Source organism: Nasonia vitripennis (genome assembly GCF_009193385.2).
Source record: "Nasonia vitripennis strain AsymCx chromosome 3 unlocalized genomic scaffold, Nvit_psr_1.1 chr3_random0009, whole genome shotgun sequence".
Lineage (NCBI taxonomy): Eukaryota > Metazoa > Arthropoda > Insecta > Hymenoptera > Pteromalidae > Nasonia > Nasonia vitripennis.
In genome coordinates, this window is record NW_022279629.1 from 1609128 (window position 1) to 1629417 (window position 20290).

The window sequence follows — 20290 nt, forward strand, 5'->3', positions numbered from 1 at the left end:
TTAAATTGGATCTTTGAGAAAATCTCACTTCACACAATATTATCGATTTTTAAAGAATCTTCTAATTCATTTTTGATAAATATTTTACCAGCAGTTTTGCATTTAAATAAAGCTACTACATGCAATTGATCATGAGAAAGTAACGGTCGTCTAAAAAAATTCCTATGGAATCAAAACTTTGTTCTTGCAATTTATTTATTGTTATTGCGAAAGTTGATATAATTAGAAATTATATCAGCTTCCGCAATAACGCGCGATATGAAGGATTTTATGTATTTAAGGTGATTCTCGGTATCAAGCCTTAATTTTCAATATTCTCTCTTGCAATTTTTTCAGCTTAAATATTATATTGATATATTTTAACGCTCTTTAAACGAGCCCCATTGCATAGACCATCTATTATGCTCAAATTTCGAATTAACATTACTGTTGTATTTATTTTTATGTCCAATTTATAAGGTGGAAGACCATCTCTAATTTTATTTAATATTTCAATTGGATAATTTAGATGAATATTTTCGTCAGTTTGATCTGCACCCTTATTTGTTGCGTAATCTATGCTGTCATTATAAGGAGCTAAAATTACAAAATTTATAGAAATATTTTAATTAATATTAATATAAATTTTGTCACAAACATCGTTAGTTTTCCAAAGTTAAGGTATTTTGAAAGGATTAAGTTTATTTTCTTCTAAATCTAATAATAATGATGAGAATTCGTTACTACTTAACGAAATTTTTTTTTTTATTTAATAATTTATTTTTCTTCATTTTTCAAACTTTGAAGAGGGGCCATAATTTGGAATATTTGATTGTTCTCTCAACGATAGCATTTATATAACTATGTTTCATTTCTGGAAGAATTTGTCTAAAATCACCTCTTAGTACTATTTATTTTCCTCCAAAAGGTAGTTTATTACAGCATACACCTTGCAGGGTTTGATCTATTATTTCTAAAGCTTTGTTTGGAATCATAGATACTCCATTCCAAATAATTAAATTAGCCAACCTTAATTTTTTTTAATCTGATTCTAATTTTAAAAATGCAGTATCTACATTATCCAAATCCAAAGGATCCAAAGGTAATTTAGAAGTTCTATGACTTGTCATTCCTTTTGGTAATAACATAAAAGCAATACCAGTCCAAGACATTGATAAGACTTGTTTGTTTAATGAAATATAATAGTGAATTAAAGTTTTGCCTAAGTTGTTCCTGATCCTCAAGGATCATCAATAAAATAAATGGTGGTTTTGCTGTTAATAAGTTCTGTAAAAATAGAGTATTGATCTTTAGTTATTTGATTTACCATTTTTTTTTTTAAATAGTGGCACTTTGCATTATATTTCCGGAAGATATATCATCATTAACAATGAGATTATCAAGTTCTGGTGAACTAAAATCGTTAAATTTTGCTTCTGTTTCTGATATACTTTGGATATGAGATAAAGCGTTACTTTCTTGATTTTCTTTAAAATCTTTAGTAAAAAAATGTATATACATATTTCAAATTATATTTCCTCATATGCCTTCTGCTAATCAAGTGGCGCGGTAGCGCCACGAAGGCGAGTTTAAGAAGCAGACGAAGCTTTGGCGCCCGCGACACTATTTACTTCTATATTGGTATCCGAGATTTTACTTTTGAGAAAAATGATACTTTCTATAATTATTTCTAAGTGATTTTTATATATTATCACATTCGTATGCTAATCAGTGATTTTTAATAGAAGTTGTCAAAAAAAAAAAAAAAAAAGAAAAAAACGCTGTCATTTATATAATATAAACAATCTTGTATATGATTTGCTTAAATCATTATCTTTTCCTCCAGTGTGAAAGGATGGTGAAGTTAGCTCCGCATCAAAAATGATAGGAAATTGCTTTTCCACCTTTTTTACATATCCTCACATTCCTCATATAATAATATATTACGATATTTAGAATTAAGAGGTTGCCGGCGCATACTCTGCGTTTCGGAGCAGTAACATTAACTAGCTTGCCAGGGTAGCCGATGACAAGGTTCAGGTTGTTTTTGGTGTCTTGGTATGAAAATCATTCAAGTACGGTGTCTAGGTGTACAGGGTGGCCGATGACGATGTTTAAGTGGTGCGCTCCGTGGTTTTTTGTGCCTAGGTGTAAAAATTATTCAAGGGCGGTGTCTAGATGTATAAGGTGGCTGATGACGAGGTCTAGGTGGTGCGCTGCGTGGTTTTTGGTGTCTAGGTGTAAAAATCATTTAAGGGCGGCGTCTAGGTGTACAGGGTGGCCAATGACGAGGTCTGGGTAGTTCGCACCGTGGTTTTTGGTGTCTAGGTGTAAAAATCATTCAAAGAAGGTGTCCAGGTGTACAGGGTGGCTGAATACGAGGTCTAGGTAGTTTGTCCTGTGGTTTTTGGTGTCTAGGTGTAAAAATTATTTAAACGCGGTGTCTAGGTGTACAGAGTGGCCGATTACGAGGTCTAGGTGGTGTGCTCTGTGGTTTTTGGTGTCTAGGTGTAAAAATCATTTAAGGGCGGTATCTAGGTGTATGAGGTGGCCGATGACGTGGTCTAAATGGTGCGCTCCGTGGTTTTTGGTTTCTAGGTAAATAAATCATGTACGAGGACGGCGTCTAGGTATACAGGGTAGCCGATGCTGAGGTCTAGTTAGCTTGCACCGTGATTTTTGGTGTCTAGGTGTACAAATAATTTGAGGGTGGTGTATATCAGAACAATCAGTGATGTCATGTTAGTGATGAAAATGTTACAAAAAAGCTGTGGAAAGGTGCTAAAGATGCTTATATTTTATTTTTACGACGTCGAATATGAAATACTTAAAAAAATTTACTAAAAAGGATTGAAATCTCTAAAAAAAATTAATTTTTAAAAAAGTAAAAGGTTAGGCGAGTTTGATATATTTTGCAATGAAATCACAGATAGAAAAGAACTGAGATAATTCAAACAAAGTCAAGTTTATTATATTTAATTGTAATGAAGCGAGGAACAACTCTCAAAATAATTACTACGTAACTTGCCATGCACGTTTCATTTTGTTTATTGGTGAACAATGTAATTAACGTTGTGCCAGTGCAATTAACGCACGTTGAGCACGTTACGACGTCTCTCCGGGACAGAATCAACATTCTGTATAATACTTCTGTTGTTACAGCTACTAAAGGCGCAGCATGTGAGAGAGTAAGAGAGACAGAGAGAGAATAAGCATCGAGAGAGATTTAAATTCAGCAACGTACAATGTTGCCACCTGCTCGCACACTGCTGTCAAGAGTTGACAACAGTGTGTCAGAGAGCATAGGTAAATCTGTGCTCGCGCTAGCGAGCCATTCCGAGTCTGTCTTCGCTCCGCTCCGTTTCGCGAATAGACACTCTGCGATTGCGATTATTGTGTGCGAGGGTTGCGAGGTCAACCAAACCGAGGACAATCCGTCCGAGACCATCTTCGCGTGGGTTAGAACGGCCATGCCGGCCACGTACATCTGTAAGTACTAGTTCTTATCAACTCTCGCTTACTCGGGCGACTTTAAGCCTCCTCTCTCTCTCACCTCGACTACATGCTGGTAGCTGGCATGCGCCCGTCTGGCGCGCTTGTGTAAGCCAAGCACCAATAAACAGTTAGTCTAAGTTTTACAATAATCCGCGAGTGTTCATTGACTTTTCCTCCTTTTGAATCCACGTCCTGAGTACTACTATCACCGCCGCGTGTTCATACGTCTTTACGTCCGTGCGCGGATAGATTATAGTCGGTAGAATCTAGTGCCTTCTGCACAGCCGACGGAAACGGTGAATAGTAGCATAAACAACAAACAACTTAAAATAATAATGACGGCCGAGCTACCGTCATAACAACTCAAATTATCTTTTTATTTATTTAAACGTTATACAAACACCATGAGTACAATGAAACGGGCATGGCAAGTTACGTAGTAATTATCTTAAAAGTTGTTCCTCGCTTCATTACGATTAAATATAATAAACTTGACTTTGTTTGACTAATTTTAGTTCTTTTCTATTTGTAATTTCGTTGCGGAACATATCGAACTCGCCTAACCTTTTACTTTTTTAAAAATTAATTTTTTTTAGATATGAACTAAACGATAAATTCACATAATTAAAAGGGCAACATTATAATATATACGAAGAGGTCCTTCAAATAAACACAACCCATAGCAAATGCTGCTTCTTTATAAGTTTAATACAGTATATTATCATAAGTTTGCAAACCTTTAAAAGAAGTAGCATCTTTCATTCGGTTCAGTATCAACTTCAGAAAAAATCTTCCACTATCTGTTAAAGATACTACACTTAATCGTCCGAAGGCATAATGCTTATAATTACGTGATCGTTTTATCCTATATTTTATTTATTGATAAAATCTATAATATTGCAGAATTTTAACATATTTAATTTTTTTTTGCAAAATCACCTGTTTTATTTAATTTAAACTACACTTTTAAAGTTTGTTTCGCGTTGAGTAATACTCTATGTTATTAATTAATTAATTAACTCTTTATGTTATTTAAAAATAATTTTTTGTTGATCTTCAGTATTGACTGCTGAATAAGTTACAGTCTCGATTCTACTACACAATGGAATAGTATATTACGATACTAGTGTGGTAAAGCAGTTCTAGAAATCCCTTTACCCCTCTAGTATTGTGCGATATTTTATGACACAACGTGCGTGAATCGAGATTTAGCGAGTGCATTTTTGTACGAGCGCGCGGTGAATCAAGATTTACGCCACGGCATATCATGAATTCTTGTAGTCGCTAAGCTTCTTCTTTTCCGCTCAAATATCCTCATCAATAAATTCAGAAATTTCATTATAAACTATAGCGTCTGGTTCATTATTTTTACATTCATCCATTTTTGCTTTTTTCCCAGGAAGCCTTGTAATAGTAATTTTTTAAGTTTATGTAAACCATGTAGGAAGTGTGTTTTGATGCATTTTTAGTCAAAAAATAGTGTTTTTGGAAATTGTCCGTACGGATGTATGCGTGTTAGGGTTGTGCGAGTTCCCGAAAAGTCGAATTTTCCGCCCAAAAAACTCGACTCGAGTCAAGTTACTCGAGATTGTTGAGATGTTAGTAAAACTCGAGCAACTTGATAGACTCAAGTAATTTGAATGACTTAAGTAGCTCGAAATACTCGAGCAGCTCGAAAGACTTGAGTAGCTCGAAATACTCAAGCAGTTCGAAAGACTTGAGTAGCTCGAAATACTCGAGCAGCTCGAAAATTTAACTATCTCAAACATTTCATGTCGCTAAACTCAGCTGTGCTGCTTGCCACCTGTGTACCTGTATTTAAAACATTTTTACTGAGTTTTATATAAATTGAATCGATTCTAGTTAATCATTAAAATAAAATAATTATAACTATAAACATTATAACGGTGTGCTGGGTGCAGTTGTTCAGTTTCCAGCTCCGCTATAATCAAGGTCCGTAGACCTCGTTACTCTCGAGAAGGAGAGTCGTCGGGATAGCACCTAGTGCTGAATAGGCTCCGGCCAGGCCAGTTACGCTGCGATCTCGTACATATACGAGACGCAAGCCCGCGGAGGCGGCTGGGTCGGTGATGGAGCGAGATACAAGTGTACGCGTAGGAACACGCAAAATAACGACTACCGAGATTGTTGAGGGACAGTCACATCGTTTATTGACAAGCTATATACAGGGCTTGCACAGTTAGCCGGTATCGCCCTAATGTTCGCTGTCAGCAGTCGGAACCCCGTCGGTGCAGTTCTGGATGCGGTAGCGAGACGCAATGTCGTATACGCACGCACACTCACACACTTCAACTTTCACTCTCCTAACAGCTATCTCCCGAAAGTACTGAGCGTCTCGCGAGGAGTCAGTTCAAAGGTCGGATCGTATCTGGCGGCACGCGTCTCAGTCGCGTGTCGCCGAATTTTTTCTCTCTCTCCCTCTCTCTCCGCCTCTCTCGTGTCGTCCAGCGGCTCTCCCCGCCTTGCCAGCGCTGGTACCTGTAACAGTGTGAATTTAGTACAAGTCTTTCTTCTCGCGGCATGCTGAGCTTATGACGTGCTAATATCGCCCGTCATAACATGAATAACAAAAATTCCTACCACCTTGTTGGGCAATGGTAATCAAAGAAGTTGAAAAACAGCTATAATTGATAGGCATAGGGGAGATGCGCCTTATCTATTTTGGGCATCACTTTTAATTGACACGATAAGAGTTTGAATTTCAAATTTCTATTTGTTTTCTAGTCCATTTGTTATAAGAAACAAAAATTGGCGCAAGTCGAACTTGTCATTTAAAAAAGTTATCTGCATAAATGTAGAACGTTGATATCGTAATCACCTGACTATCATCAACATTTTATCTCACATAAACGCATATTTATAACTATCAGCTTTATTAAAAATACTGAGCCGAAATCACCTGATAATCAGCTGACGTTTTGGCATGATTATCAGTTGATTGTCATCTGATTTTTTTCAGTAGGGTAGGCTGCCATAGGGTAGGCTGCCGTGTCCTGTAAATATCTCCACAAGCAGCTTGATTTTTGCTCTTTTAAAACCAAGGATTACTCTAGACCAATTTTTCGCATTGCGAGTCGTCACAAAGGCTTTGGTTCTTCCACACGTGGCGATTTGACTCCAGATGTGTTTTGTCTTATTCTCCACCATTGCCTAATCTCCACCTTGATCAGACTTCGGGAGAGTCCGACAGCCGACTCTGGCCCTATTAGGCTACTCTTCGCACCTAACAGGTCATCTGCTAGTATATTTCCCTTGACACCGTAGTGCCACGGGACCCATAGTAGAGTAACCCTAGCCTTGAGTGCTAGTCTAATTAGGGTCTGAAAACAGTCCCATACCATGCTAGATTTGGTGGTAAACTTGTTTAATGCTTGGAGAGCACTTTTGCTTTCGGAGCAGATATAGATTCGCGGGCGCGCGCTTTCAGCTAGTGCTGCTTGCGCCGCCCACATGATCGCTGTCAGCTCTCCTTGTAGTACGGTGGCGTGACGACCTAGCGGCAAGATTGTTCCTTTGCCGCTCTGTCGTTGGTACACACCCGCTCCTGCAGCATCCTTCCTTTCGGATCCATCTGTATACCACAAGTCTCCATCATTCGGGATGTTTATTCTTTCGTCATTTCATTCTTCCCTGGATGGGATGCTTACTTTGTACTTTTTGCAGACAGAAATGCTTTGTTCATGGCGTCCGAGGTCATCTGTAGAGTTCCCTTTTCGTCCAATCCTTTCGGGAGCTGTGGTAGCTCCTGCATATTACCTTCCCCAAGCGAGTTGGTAATCCTGTGCAGGGCTTGTTCATAAGCTGTAGCCAGTGTCACCCTTAGTGGTTTTACATCAAGCAGCATTACCAATGCCACTGTTGGTGTTGATCTCATAGCACCTGAGATGCTCCTCGTAACTTGGCTCCTCAGTCGTTCGAGGAGGATGTTTGAGGTGGAGAGGGCCGTTCTTGTCCACCACACTGCCGAACCGTACGTCAGTCTGGGTTTGAGTACGGCCTCATACATCCATCTCAAGGCTTCTGGTTACAGGCCCCAGATTCTCTCTATGACCCTTTTAATTTGCCTCAGGTTGGCTGTGATCTTGCCTATCAGATATTCCAGGTATTTCTTCCAGGACAGCTTACTATCTAGGATTACCCCTAGATATTTGACTTGACTCTTAAGAGGCAGTTTCTGCCCCCCAAGGGTCAAGTTGCATTCCCTTTTCCATTTGTATCTCCTGGTGCAAACCAGAATCTCCGTCTTAGCTAAATTGACAGATAACCCGGCCTTGTTTACTAACTACTTGCTTACTAACGTTACGGTACCTTGCATGACTCCCATCAGGGGGTCAACGAAAGGGCCGCGTGCATTGATTAGGATGTCGTCTGCGTATCCTATTGCTGTACAGCCTGTGTTGTTCAATTTGGTCAGCAGCTCATCCACCACCAGGCACCATATTAGTGGTGAATGGACGCCGCCTTGAGGGTATCCAGACCCCACCGTACCTTTTAGTGTCGTGCTGCCCTTGCTCGCTTTTAAATTGCGACTTTCCAACACGTGGTCAATCCATCCCACTATTGTAGAGGGGATCACAAGCCTGTTCATGGCCCTTTTAATCACCTCTCACGATGTGTAGTTAAATACCCCTTCGATATCTAACAGTGCGCTTATGGCATATTCTTTGGCCTCCAGCTGTTTAATGATCGTGGATACAGCCCTAAAGAGTGCTGTCTCCGTGGATCTTCGTGTCTCCTGCTCTGTAAGCATGTTACTCTTTGTGTAGCCCCTTGTCGCCTCAAACCTTCTCTTGAAAGTATCTATCGACCATTCCTTCGACGGTCTTAAGTACAAAAGATGTCAGGCTGATTGGCTGAAAGTCTTTCGGGGATGTGTATCCATTTCTCCCTAGTTTCGGGATGAATACTACCTTGGTTCCCTGCCACCCCGTGGGGACAAGCCGAGCGTGATGCTTGTTTTCGCTATTCGTATCAGTGAGCCAATTATAACGTCCTCCGCTTTTTGAAGCAGGGCCGGAAAAATACTATCGGGTCCCGGTGACTTAAATGGCTCGAAAGATCTTATAGCCCACATCAACCTCTCAGGCGTGACGATCCGCCCGGCTAGCAATCGATTTTTGCTTAACTTGGCATCCGTTGGTCTGCGATCCTGACCAGATCTCCCGCCCGACAGGTCGCCTGTCCCCCCTGCCCCTATGAAGCTGGGAAAATGCGTTTGTAGGAGGAGATTTTGCGTCTCCTCCTTTGTAGTGGCGTATTGTCCGTTCGGGAGCCTAAGTACCCAGGACGGCCTTAGAATTTCTCGCCAGGATCTTGTTCATCCTGGCTGTCTCTTTGCCTTTTAGGATGTTTTAGCAGAAGTTTCTCCAGCTGTTACGCTTGACTTCTCTAACGCTTTTCTGGTATATATCTCTCTGTGTTCTGTATTGGATCCAGAGCGAGCGTGTACTGTTTTCTGGCTCTTTCCAGGGCCCCTTGTGTTTTAGCTGCTCCTTTAGTTGCTCCAGCCATTGATTCCACCATTTGACTTCACCTTTCAATCTCACCTGTTTGGGTTTGCAATTTCCCTCATAGGCTTGGGGGATGCCCCTGGCGAATTTGTCAGCTGCTTCTTTCAGAAATGTGCTATCCTGGATGTCGAGTGGTATATCGCGCATGGCTTCTTCCACGTCCTTTATATCCTTTATATCCTTCCCAGTTCATTTACCTGGGGTTCCTTACCCATTTGGGTTGTTCCTCGCCAAGGTTACCGACTAAGTATGTGATCAGAGAGTGGTCCGGTAACGATAATTCGTCACTCACTCGCCACTTGCTGATCAGATGCGCTATCTTGGTGGACGACAGAGTTAGGTCTATCGCCTCCTTCCTGATTGCGTTCCTAAACGTAGGCGTGTTGCCTACATTCATTATCTCTAGGTCTGTCCCCGCCAGGTAGTCGAGCAGTTTGACATCCCTGGCATTTGTATCCGTACTTCCCCATACTCTGTGATGCGAGTTGGCGTCGCACCCTATAATCAGTGGTAGGTTGTTAAGCATACAGTGTTTCACTAACCTCTGGACCTCTTATAAAGGGTTGTCTGTATTCTCAAACAGTAGATAAGCGGAGTCTATGATGATCCGTTCTACGTCCTTAGCTCTGTTTGAACTGCCATGAGGTCCCCTGTGGTAAGGTTCAGCAGTGGCAGCGCGTTGATGCCCTTGGTTACTATGCAGGCCCTGCGCCTTCGCTCCCTCGGGTTCCTGAAAAGGATTAAATTTTCTAGCACCCTTATGGCACTCTTTACTACCCAAGGTTCTTGGATGAGTGATATGTCTGTGTGCGCCACTGTCATATTCTTTAGTAGGTACATTTATGTCTCCATCACTCCCTCCGTAGTCTTTACTCCCTTCTCGACGGTCCCTTGCGTCTCTCGGCGATGCACTTTTATGTACATCCTTCCGAGGTCATACCAGGGCCTGTCCTCCATCTTCGCCAACGTCCTAGCGTGGAATTCGCGAATGGTCAACACCAGGAGCTGTCTGTCTCCCGCGCCAGCTTCCCCCTCCTCTTCGACCTTGGATTCGACGACCTTCCACGCTTTCGTCTTTAGGGAGGGGTTTTAGCCTTCCACCTTTCCAAGATCGACGCTGGCCTCTGCCGGACCAGGAAACCTGGCGACGACCTTGATCCTCTGTTGGAGTAGCTCTGCCCCCCTCCCCCATTTCGAGCCTGGCGCCCTAGGGTAAGTCCAGAGTGGTTAGCTTATTGGCGAATTACTCCTTCGCCTCTAGATTGCTGGCTACGAAGATTAACGTCCCCTCCTTACAGAAGGAGGCGTCGAATTTCGGCCATGTGTTCGGCGGCTAGAGGTCCAACTCCTTCCTGACCGCCTCCCGGAACTCTTGAAACAGCTCCGGGGTGATCGGACTATCGGGGTAGTCCTCCAGCACCAACACGATGGTGAGCGGGTTCTTTGGGCGTTTGTGAGAACGCCCCCTCCAGCTTGCCCCCTCATTTGCTTAGACCCACCGTTAAGGTTTGCTCCCTCGGACGGTCCTTTTATTTTCTTATTGTTAGTGGGAACGGAGGGTGGGGTTTCGTTCGTCCTTTGTCGCCTCTTCTGGCGCGTAACCAGAGTGTCAGAGGTCGTGGGCTCAGTGGATGAAGCAGCCGCGCAAGCATGCTCGCGGGCCTTCTTCCTCCATAAAGTGCCGCAAAGTAAAAGAAAAGAGCTTTCATTTAAGATCCAGATATTCATAATTTTTTTTTTATTTTCAAGTGTAAACTACTTTTTTCCTAATAAACCATTTTTAACCCACTAGCGCTCAAATTCAGGTTCTTTTTCAATACTTCGATCCTAGTAACATGCATTTTCCGATTGTGCCTCCAGATGTTAAAATTGAAATATATGATCCTAAAAATTAAAAAAATCATCAAGCTCTTCGAATTTCCCGAGTTTTTCGAGCTACTTGAGATTTTCGAGCTGCGCGAGTTTTTCTAGCTACTCGAGTTTTTCGAACAGCTCGAATTTTTCGAGCAGCTCGACAATTTCCCGTGGCTTAAAAGATTTGGGACCTCGACTCGAACTCGGCAAAAAAACTCGATCTACTCGACTCGGGTTTTTCGGGAACTTGCGCATTTCTAATGCGTGTGTGTGTTTCTTTTATGTGGCGAAGGCACAGCAAGCTCTGCTCAAGTGGCCCTCCAACATCAGATGCTCACAGGCCCTGTCGTTAAACGATTCCGTTAGGCCCGTTAACTAGCCTAGTTAGCTACTCCTTTAAAGTTTGACATTTGCATACGTCCCCTATCCACCAAGGTGATTAGGGGTTCAGGATCAAACTCGTCTTCTTTATTCTGCATCGTCTAGCCGTCTGCTTCCTACAGCATCGTTCGGTCAACTACATCGTACAGGATCAACTGATTATTCTCTGGACAGACTCAACCCCGACACCTACGTTCCTCTGCATCGGGTGAGGGAGTCTGGGCTCAACTCAATAACCTACGTTCCTCTGCATTAGTCCGAGGAAGATTTCGTATTTACGACTTAGTGGCCTTCGTCTAGCAATATTTTACTTGGTTGTTTCGCCTTGTCTTTCCCTCCTTTTCTCTTCGTCATTTCTAACTTTCTTAAGAATGGTCCTGACGTAGTCGTTTACTACGTACCAACCATCCTCTGACGTCAGCATGGCTGTAATTATTGACTTAGTTGTCACTCTGGTATTTAGGTAACACTCGAGTTCTTCTTGTTTCATTCCGTATCGCGAACAGACACAGAAGACATGCTCCTCATCTTTATTTGCTTCCAAATACACTGGGCAATTTGGATTGTCCTCTATCTTGAAGTGGTGTAGGAAGGCTCGAAAGCACCCATGTCAACTTAAACTGCGTAAGGTAGTAATTTACTTCTCCGTGTCATCTTTTGGCGTTAGCCGTATCGATGGTGATTCCCAGGTACTTAACGGTCGGGTGGAAGTCGATTTCGTGTCTGTCCACTGTCAGTGTTAATGTCCTTATTTTTTTTACTATATAAAGATAGTCTCTGTTTTATGGCTAGCAAGCTTAAGTCCTGTCTGCTTTAGCCAATTGTGAATTATACATACAGCCTCATTAGCGATTTCCGTCACCTCTTTCTTTTGCTTTACTACTACTACTGCAATGTCATCGGAAAATCCTATGACCGTTGCCTCTTCTGGAAGCTCTAGCCTAAGTACTCCATCGTACATGATGTTCCACAATGATCCGGTTACTTTATAGGTTTTTATACCGTTTTCTGTGTCATACAATAGAGTTGTCTGTGTCTTTTAGGTATTTCACTTGATTCTTCAATAACTTTAGGGGTCCAGCCTGGGTTAAATCCTGCAAAAAAAACAAAAACATATTCTTCTTACAAAAAAATTTATTATTTAAAGCAATTTGAAAAAAAATTCAATTAAAAATATATGACATACATACCATTTTTACCAAAAAACCATTGTATATACCTTGTAAAATCATTGACCGAAATTCATCACATTTCACTACGTAAATAAGTATTTTTAGTCACTTACCACGGATTGGTGAAAGATCCGAACTGTCTTCTTTACTCTACCTGGGCTTAATATGTACCTTAATCATGCCCCTTCAGACCTAATGAAAGACATTTAAAAAAAATAATAATTAAATATTGTTAGCAACAAGTACATTGTGACAAATATTAATTAAAATTATCAGCTACATAAACAACGTATGGATAATAATATTGAATTAATATTTTCTTGAAAGGTCTTTCATTAGGTCTGAGGGGGCATGCTTAAAGTACATTTTAGGCCTGGGTAGAGTGAAGAAGACGGTCCGGATCTTTTACAAAGGCGTGGCGAGTGACTAAAAATACTTATGTATAAAGTAAAATGTCATAACTCTTTACGGCACCGTCGTTGATGTTCTCGGATTTTTTTCTTGAGTGTCCGTTTAGCATCCTTCATTTCTTTGTTTTGGGCTTCTACTACTTTTTTTGCCCTTGTACTCTCGTTGGATCTCCGTTTTGGTTTTGCTATCTCCATTATTATTGCTTCGTAGTCACTATTTGTGTAATGATCGCTCACCGTTCACGATCCAACTAAACCAATCAGGTAGCTGCTAACAAACGTGAGATCTAACAATAGTGATTTTTGAGTTTTGAGATTTCAGTTTTTTAAATAATTTTTTAAATATAAAATAATAATAATAATAATTTAATTTAAGTTATTGGAAAAGTTGATGAAAGTAAATTGCTTAATATGTACCTGAAAATTAGCTATCTTTTGATCACGTAAATGTGATAGGTTTGAAATGATTTCATCTATCAAACGAAAAAGTACAGAAACTTTATAGAAATATATATAAAGTAAAATCGATTTTGTTATGAAAGCAATGTTGTAGTAAGCTACGTTCCGAAAAATTGGCCGCGGCTTTTCAATTTTCCATAAATTCTCTATCTTCACCTTTATGTATGTAATCAAATATATATTTACTTTGAAGAGATGTACAACATTCTACATTTATATAGCATTTATACTTTTGCAGAAAAAAGCTATTGTAAGGAACCATACGGTTATCAACTAGAATATTTTGCTCCTACTTTTTTTGTTGAATACGTGCGATTTTCAAATGTTGTATCCCGTCTTCGATATAATGGATAACCATTTTTTAAAAAGTTAAGTGATTGCAAAATTCTTTGTGAAAATTTTTAGTACAAGTAGTATTATTTTAATTTTTTATAGTTTTGAAAGTTCAGTTTTTTCTAATAAAGTTTTTGAAAAATTGAATGAAGTAAATTGCTTGGTATGTACCTTAAAGAGAATAAAATTACTAATCTTCTAACTGCAGAATATTTATATTATTGTTTGTCGTATTATACACCATAAAGCGCAATTTATTAAAATTGTTTTTACTCAAAAACTTAATGTTGAACCTTTCCAACAATTTACATGATTATTAAAGATCATTAGAAGTATACACTACTTCAATTTTGAGGCATTCCATGAGGCACATTCGTAAAAAACACCAAAAACTGAAAAAGTCATTTTTCTATGTATCTATTTCTAATAATCAAGTTCAAATTTCGGATTAACTTAGCATTATACAGCACTATAATCCCTTTTTAGGCTGCTTACAAAACTAGTAAGTTTCGAAGATAAAGATTCAAAAAATTGGTTTCTCACCCTGTATACTCTATTTAACTGAAAACTGCATCATTTCTATCTCAGCCTCAATAAAATACATTTTAATTTACCTAGGTTCGTTCTAGGCTTGTTATTTCTCTTTTCATTAATTCATAAAAAACAAGATTCTCAGTCTTGCATGTGCGTGCACTTTATTGCGATATTTCGTTTAACATCTATTAATGAATTATAGCTATGCGAGAGAGAGAGAGAGAGAGAGAGAGAGAGAGAGAGAGAGAGAGAGAGAGAGAGAGAGAGAGAGAGAGAGAGAGAGAGAGAGAGAGAGAGAGAGAGAGAGAGAGAGAGAGAGAGAGAGAGAGAGAGAGAGAGAGAATTATACAAATTATGAGTGATTTTATTAATTTGATCGAGAAATAGATCAATTACTAAACAAACACGCTTTCCTGAATTACAAGATAACTGAAAATTGTTCCTACTTGCCCACTTAAAGCACGTGTTAGTAGTATATTACGATACTAGTGCGGTAAAGCAGTTTTAGAAATCCCTTTACCCCCCTAGTATCGTACGATATTTTATGAAACAACGTGCATAACCCGAGATTTAACAAGTGCATTTTTGCACCAGAGTGAATTAAATCGAGGTTTATGCGACGGCGTGTCATAAATAATTTTATTAACGTCTTAACTATAATAGCCATTTTATTCCCTAAAAAGCGGAACTAAAGTAGCTTTTTATTCCCTCATGTATTTTTTGTCCCTCATTTGCGGGAATAAAGTAATTTTATTTCCTCATTTGCTGGAGTAAAATTTTTAATTTTAAAATTTTTATTGTTTTGAAAAATTGAAAAAAAAAATTAATTTTAGAAGCTTTTGAAAATTTTTGAAAATTAATTTGCTTTGACATAAGTCCCACTTTTCAATGGAATAAAGTGGTTACACAGTTAAGTCGTAAATAAAGTTCTATGTGCAACACGGGACTAAAGCCGATTATTCCCGCGGGTGGGTTTACTGACTTTACGACTTTAGTCCCTTGTTGCATAATGTACTATTATAGCACAGTGTGACTTGCAGATTTTAGCAGTTTGTGCTATAAAATTTTATGATACTCGTGACTTAATGGTTTAGTTTTACGCGGTGCTTATAGCTCTTGCTGGGCTCGGGTAACTACACGCTATGTAAAAAAGATCCAATTTAAGTCACACGTATCGTAATGTACTATTATTCATCCAACAGAAAGTAGAAAATCTGTATGCAATTATGTATGTAGTAAAAATAATTTTGATATTAAAGCGATACATAATGTTAAAGGAAGCAACGTGCGAAAGAATTGGCAGCGGTTTTTTTTTGTATTTACTTTATATATTGATTACCTCGTCCCACGGTCTTTCTCTCTGATGGAGCTTTTTTTATTCTTTGCATTAATTTTCGCATCAATCAGTTATATCGTTTTTCATGCAAAGCGCAAGCTTTGTTGATAAATTTTCTGTCTTGATCAACCTCACTATGAGCGTTTTTTTGTGTCCGATCATCTTTGGGCGTGTATTTCCAGGCTATCGTAAAAATTTCAATTCTTTTTGCAGATGCATAGTTGTTTATATTGTATCATAGTTTCTGATTAATTAATTACAAAATTATCATTTTGGCGCAAAACACTTATTAATTGTATTTTGAGTTCAGCTGCTTTATCTGCATCTGGATTCTTATTTGTTCTGTCCACATAGCCAAATAGAACTTTACCTTCTAGCGCAATCTGCACTTCGAACTTTCATTGCGTATGGTTGTTCGTGCCTTCCAGTTTTGTAAATTCTAAGTTCTCTTTTTCAGACATCGTAAATTATCAGAGAAGTTACACTTAGAACAAAATCACAATGTACACTCAAAGTTAAACACGTTCCATGTGTGAGCAAAGCCGGGGAGACTAGAAGAACTGTAACTTTTTCTCGTCGGCCCAGGTAGACTAGCCATTGAGAAGTCTGCGTCGGGTCATTAATGTAGGAAACAGGAGGCTGGACTAGGACAGAGACAAGACACTCTTCTCCACAGAAATTCACTAGGTTTATTCTTCTGTCTCTCCAGACGCCTAACTAGTACTGTGGTTAGTGTAGAACTCAACAGTCGCGTTCGCAGTCGGTAGGGTACCTTCATACCAACATAACTTTGAATATTCATGACTTCTCGCGTTTTCTCATTATGATACTTAACCACAATTTTATCTGCTGGAGGGGGCTAATAATGAATCAGAACGCGCATGCTTACAAACGTCGCATCGCGGAGAATCAGAAATATTTGAAGTTCCAGCAATTGTATATGTGTACGTGTGTATACGTATCCGTACACATATTTAAATGAACGTTTTTTTTTTATAATTTGTCATTGTCATATAGGCCAGCCCGCATAGCCTATGACCGAGCGATTATCGTCGTGAGCATACGAGATAAACAGGAACCCGGGACAATTGCGAGTATCGCCCTCGTGAGTACACGTGGACGTAACTCAATGTCGCCTAACACCGCACCGACAGCTCTCTGTTTCTCTTGCCGCTGTGTGCAAACAGGGTTAAAAGAGTATCGAGAACTGCACCCGAAGTTCCGTAGAGTTGTGTGCACACGTATCTGCGAGTCTTAAGGGCTACACAGAAAAACACTCAGTTGACGTGTCCGGCTACCGCTGTGCGCACACAGGGTAATGGAAACCGACACTGCACTGAACCACACGACCTCGCTGCGACCGAATGTTCCCACAAAAACACACACTATTGACCATCACCGCACCGTAACACCGTAACCGTGCCGTTCAACCGTATCTTTATAAAGTAAATTGTAAAGGCAAAATCTTTCTAATCCTGCGCAATTAAATTTCTGTTACAGGCAGGCTCTAACAACCACAACCCACAGTTGTAAAAGATAGTTTAAAGATTCTACCACATTTACTAATATAACAAATAGAGTTATCAATCGCCCTTTGCACTCACAAATCCTAGTTCCCGAATGGCACTCAGCCACAGGGAAAACTAGACCGTTACAAATAAATATAAGTTAAGTTTTTAATCATCGTGATTCCTTGCTACTGTTTATTTACTGGTAAATTCTTGTACAAAAAACGAAAAATTTGAATATTTCGCAAGCAGAAACAGCTATAGAAATTCAATTTAAACTGATTTTCCATCTATACTGAAGTACCAAACATATCCCTGCTTTTAATTTTTACCATCATTTTTGTGGGATTTGAAGAGATTGCCTGCCTACCATGCTCCCTTTGTTTATAACGTACCCACCAGCTGGGCCTTCCCTTCCCCCTTTGCTTATAATGAACCTACCAGTACTCTGTAGTGCTAGATAGTTAAGTCTTGCCTAGGGCGGCGGGATATCCCTACAACTAAAAAGTAAGCTATATTGCTCAATATATTTAATATAGTATTAGTAGTCTTCTGATCAATTATTTCGAACTCATTATTACCTACCACAACTGCATTATATAACGATATAAAAAATACTATAGTATTATTCACCTTCATTGTTTTATGTATTACAAATTAATAATCTTATGTTGTGTTTCAGTGAAACAAATGATATAAATGCTGGACTGCTTATAGAGGTATGGTTAAAGGGAATGCTGTGGGATCGAGCATTAGGTTACCATTACATTCCACTGCCTAGAGTATCGTATTCAAATGAGGTAATAATAAAATCCAAAAATCAAAATTTTATTCAAAAACAATTTTTCAAGTAGAATCTTACACAGACATATAATAGGTTATATTCACTTAACAGTTAAGCAGTAGATTTGTCGAAATTAATCTAGCTATAGCACACTTGATTTGCCATAACTTACAAAGCCAAGCAAAGTTTACTTAGAAGATTGAGTAAACACTGTTTGACTTTAACTTGTTACATTCTATTTATTATTAAAATTTTTCTATTTAATTGTAATATTTCCTCAAATTTTGAACTCCTATTTTGTATAAATAAAGATACCTAAATTTTGATCGATTTTCATGATTTTCATAGAGTATTGCGAAAAAACATTAAATAATGGATGTATTCCATTTTATCTCGAGATTTGGAAACCTAACGGAACGTTCCGATATGTAGTGCTGAAATGTTCCAATATCCTCAGTCCACTAATATGTCATAACTGACTGTGACTAACGCAAGAAATTTGCTCTTAATATCATAATATTTAGAATTTATATTTTGATCTGAAGAGGTTGAACATCACACCAACAAAACGTCGTCATAGAATTTTGCGTAAATTAATTAATAACAAGGGTTAACTCTCTCGCGTTTGTTACTCATAATTATTTTTTTATATTTTAATTTTAAAGTTTATGTGCAACAATACATTCTGTTATTTTTGTATGTAGAGTAGAACATGTATATGTTGGAAGATAAAAAGAAAATATTATTTACTTGTTAGCACGTAATCAAGGACATGTTGGAGCCTCATTCATCAGATAGCGAGGATGAGGATGTTGCAATCGTGTTTACAATAAAAAAATAAAAAAAAATCAAACTGTACTAGTATCAAATTTTGTACCAATTATCGACCAATTTAATAATGAGGCCTTCCGAAAATTTTTCGATTAGACACAGGCACATTTAAGTTTGTACTTTAAGAAATAAAGGATTCGCTAAAAAATAAAATTTGTTTCGGCAGATGTCAAAAAGATCCAAATCTCCAGTTGCTCATTACTCTTTGGTGTTTTGCTAATCCTATTTTTTTTAAACAATATAAACATTCTTTAATTACAAGGACGACATAAATTTGTTACTATTTTTTTAACAGAAAATTAAGCAACCGATTTGTAGTTGGACTGGCTACAAGTATTAGGTATGTGATGAGAGTAGTTAAAGCCTTATTCGCAAGTTAAGGTGTCGTAAGAGGGTGCTGTTACGACCTTTGTAAGTTATACTAAAACCATGTGAACTTTGAAGGCAAATTTGCAACCAAAAACAGTTGTACATCTAAGCATACTGTTATTAGTTCTAAATATGCTAGTATAAATATATTCTTCCAATATTTATCAGTGATTAATATATACCGTGGTATTTAGAGCGTCTGTAGCTCAGTTGGTTAAGGCACACGCTCTAACTATAGCGGATACGCGCTCGCTCAAGGAATCGCGGGTTCGATTCCCAGTAAAACTACTGATATGTTTTCTAAGTTATATTTCAACAGGAAAAGTACCCTGGACTCCGGCTGCTTCGAGGTGGGTTTTTCCTGAGAATTTCCCTTCAGTGGCATTCTCTTGCCTCACAAGCACAAGCCTGGGCAAATGCGAAGCAGTAGTAGGGACTTGTAGAAAGGTCAAAAAGCTGGGAGCTGGCTCCTGAAAAACGGACATTCTCCGGATTTGGTCTACACTGGGAGACGGACCCGATGTTCTATAAAGGACAAAGAGTGTTGGCATAAGCAACACGGTGCGTGCCTAAAATATGTATATATATATCCTTGCTAAAGACACACTATGTTTAGGAGAAAAATTAAATTTTTCAATACAATTCAAACACAAGCAGGCTTTTGAGTTCTTCAAACATTTAGAAACTAACGTATACTTCACAAAAAACACTAATAACCAGATCAGAGATGATATAATTCACACCATTAATTCTTATATCAAAAATAAACCACATATCAGCTATATAGACAAAATGATTAACTATAATATAGAACGTACTTATAAATTTATTAAAGATGACGGTAATATTTTCTTTACAAAAGCGAACAAGGGGAATGGCACGACTGCTATTAATAGGGAAGTATATAATAATAAAGTAGAAGAAGCATTGAATGACTCCAATTATTACATAAAGTTGAAAAATAATCCGATTAAGGGGACGGATACACCTTAAATTATAAAAAAATAAAAAATCCAATTTTTTGTTTATATTTTTCCTAAATTTTTTAAAAAATGAATTAAATTATTAAATATATGCAGGTATAATGTAAAAAAGATAAAACAATGTTTATATGTGCCATATTATCAGGTATGACATTTCTTCGAAGGCCAAAATTCAGAATTTCCATTTTTCAGCTACCGCAGACTTATTTACGATTTGGGCTTCAAAGGGCACTTTTATACTAATAGATATGCTTTAAACACATATAGCTTCCAGATGGATGTGGGGTTTTGCAAAAAAAAATATTAATTAAAAAAGTTTTATGAAAATAAT

At 38.4% G+C, this 20290-nt stretch overlaps 1 protein-coding gene across 7 annotated transcripts in view; it reads left to right on the forward strand.

Moving 5' to 3' along the window:
• Nucleotides 1–20290, forward strand: part of LOC107981437 (protein unc-13 homolog A) — an 893220-nt gene that overhangs the window by 108897 nt on the left and 764033 nt on the right. For all 7 annotated transcript variants that reach the window (XM_031927059.2, XM_031927063.2, XM_032601854.1 and 4 more), the window contains one exon: nt 17675–17792. In XM_031927059.2, coding sequence (XP_031782919.1) covers nt 17675–17792 — 118 coding nt within the window. The remainder of the gene's footprint in view (nt 1–17674; nt 17793–20290) is intronic.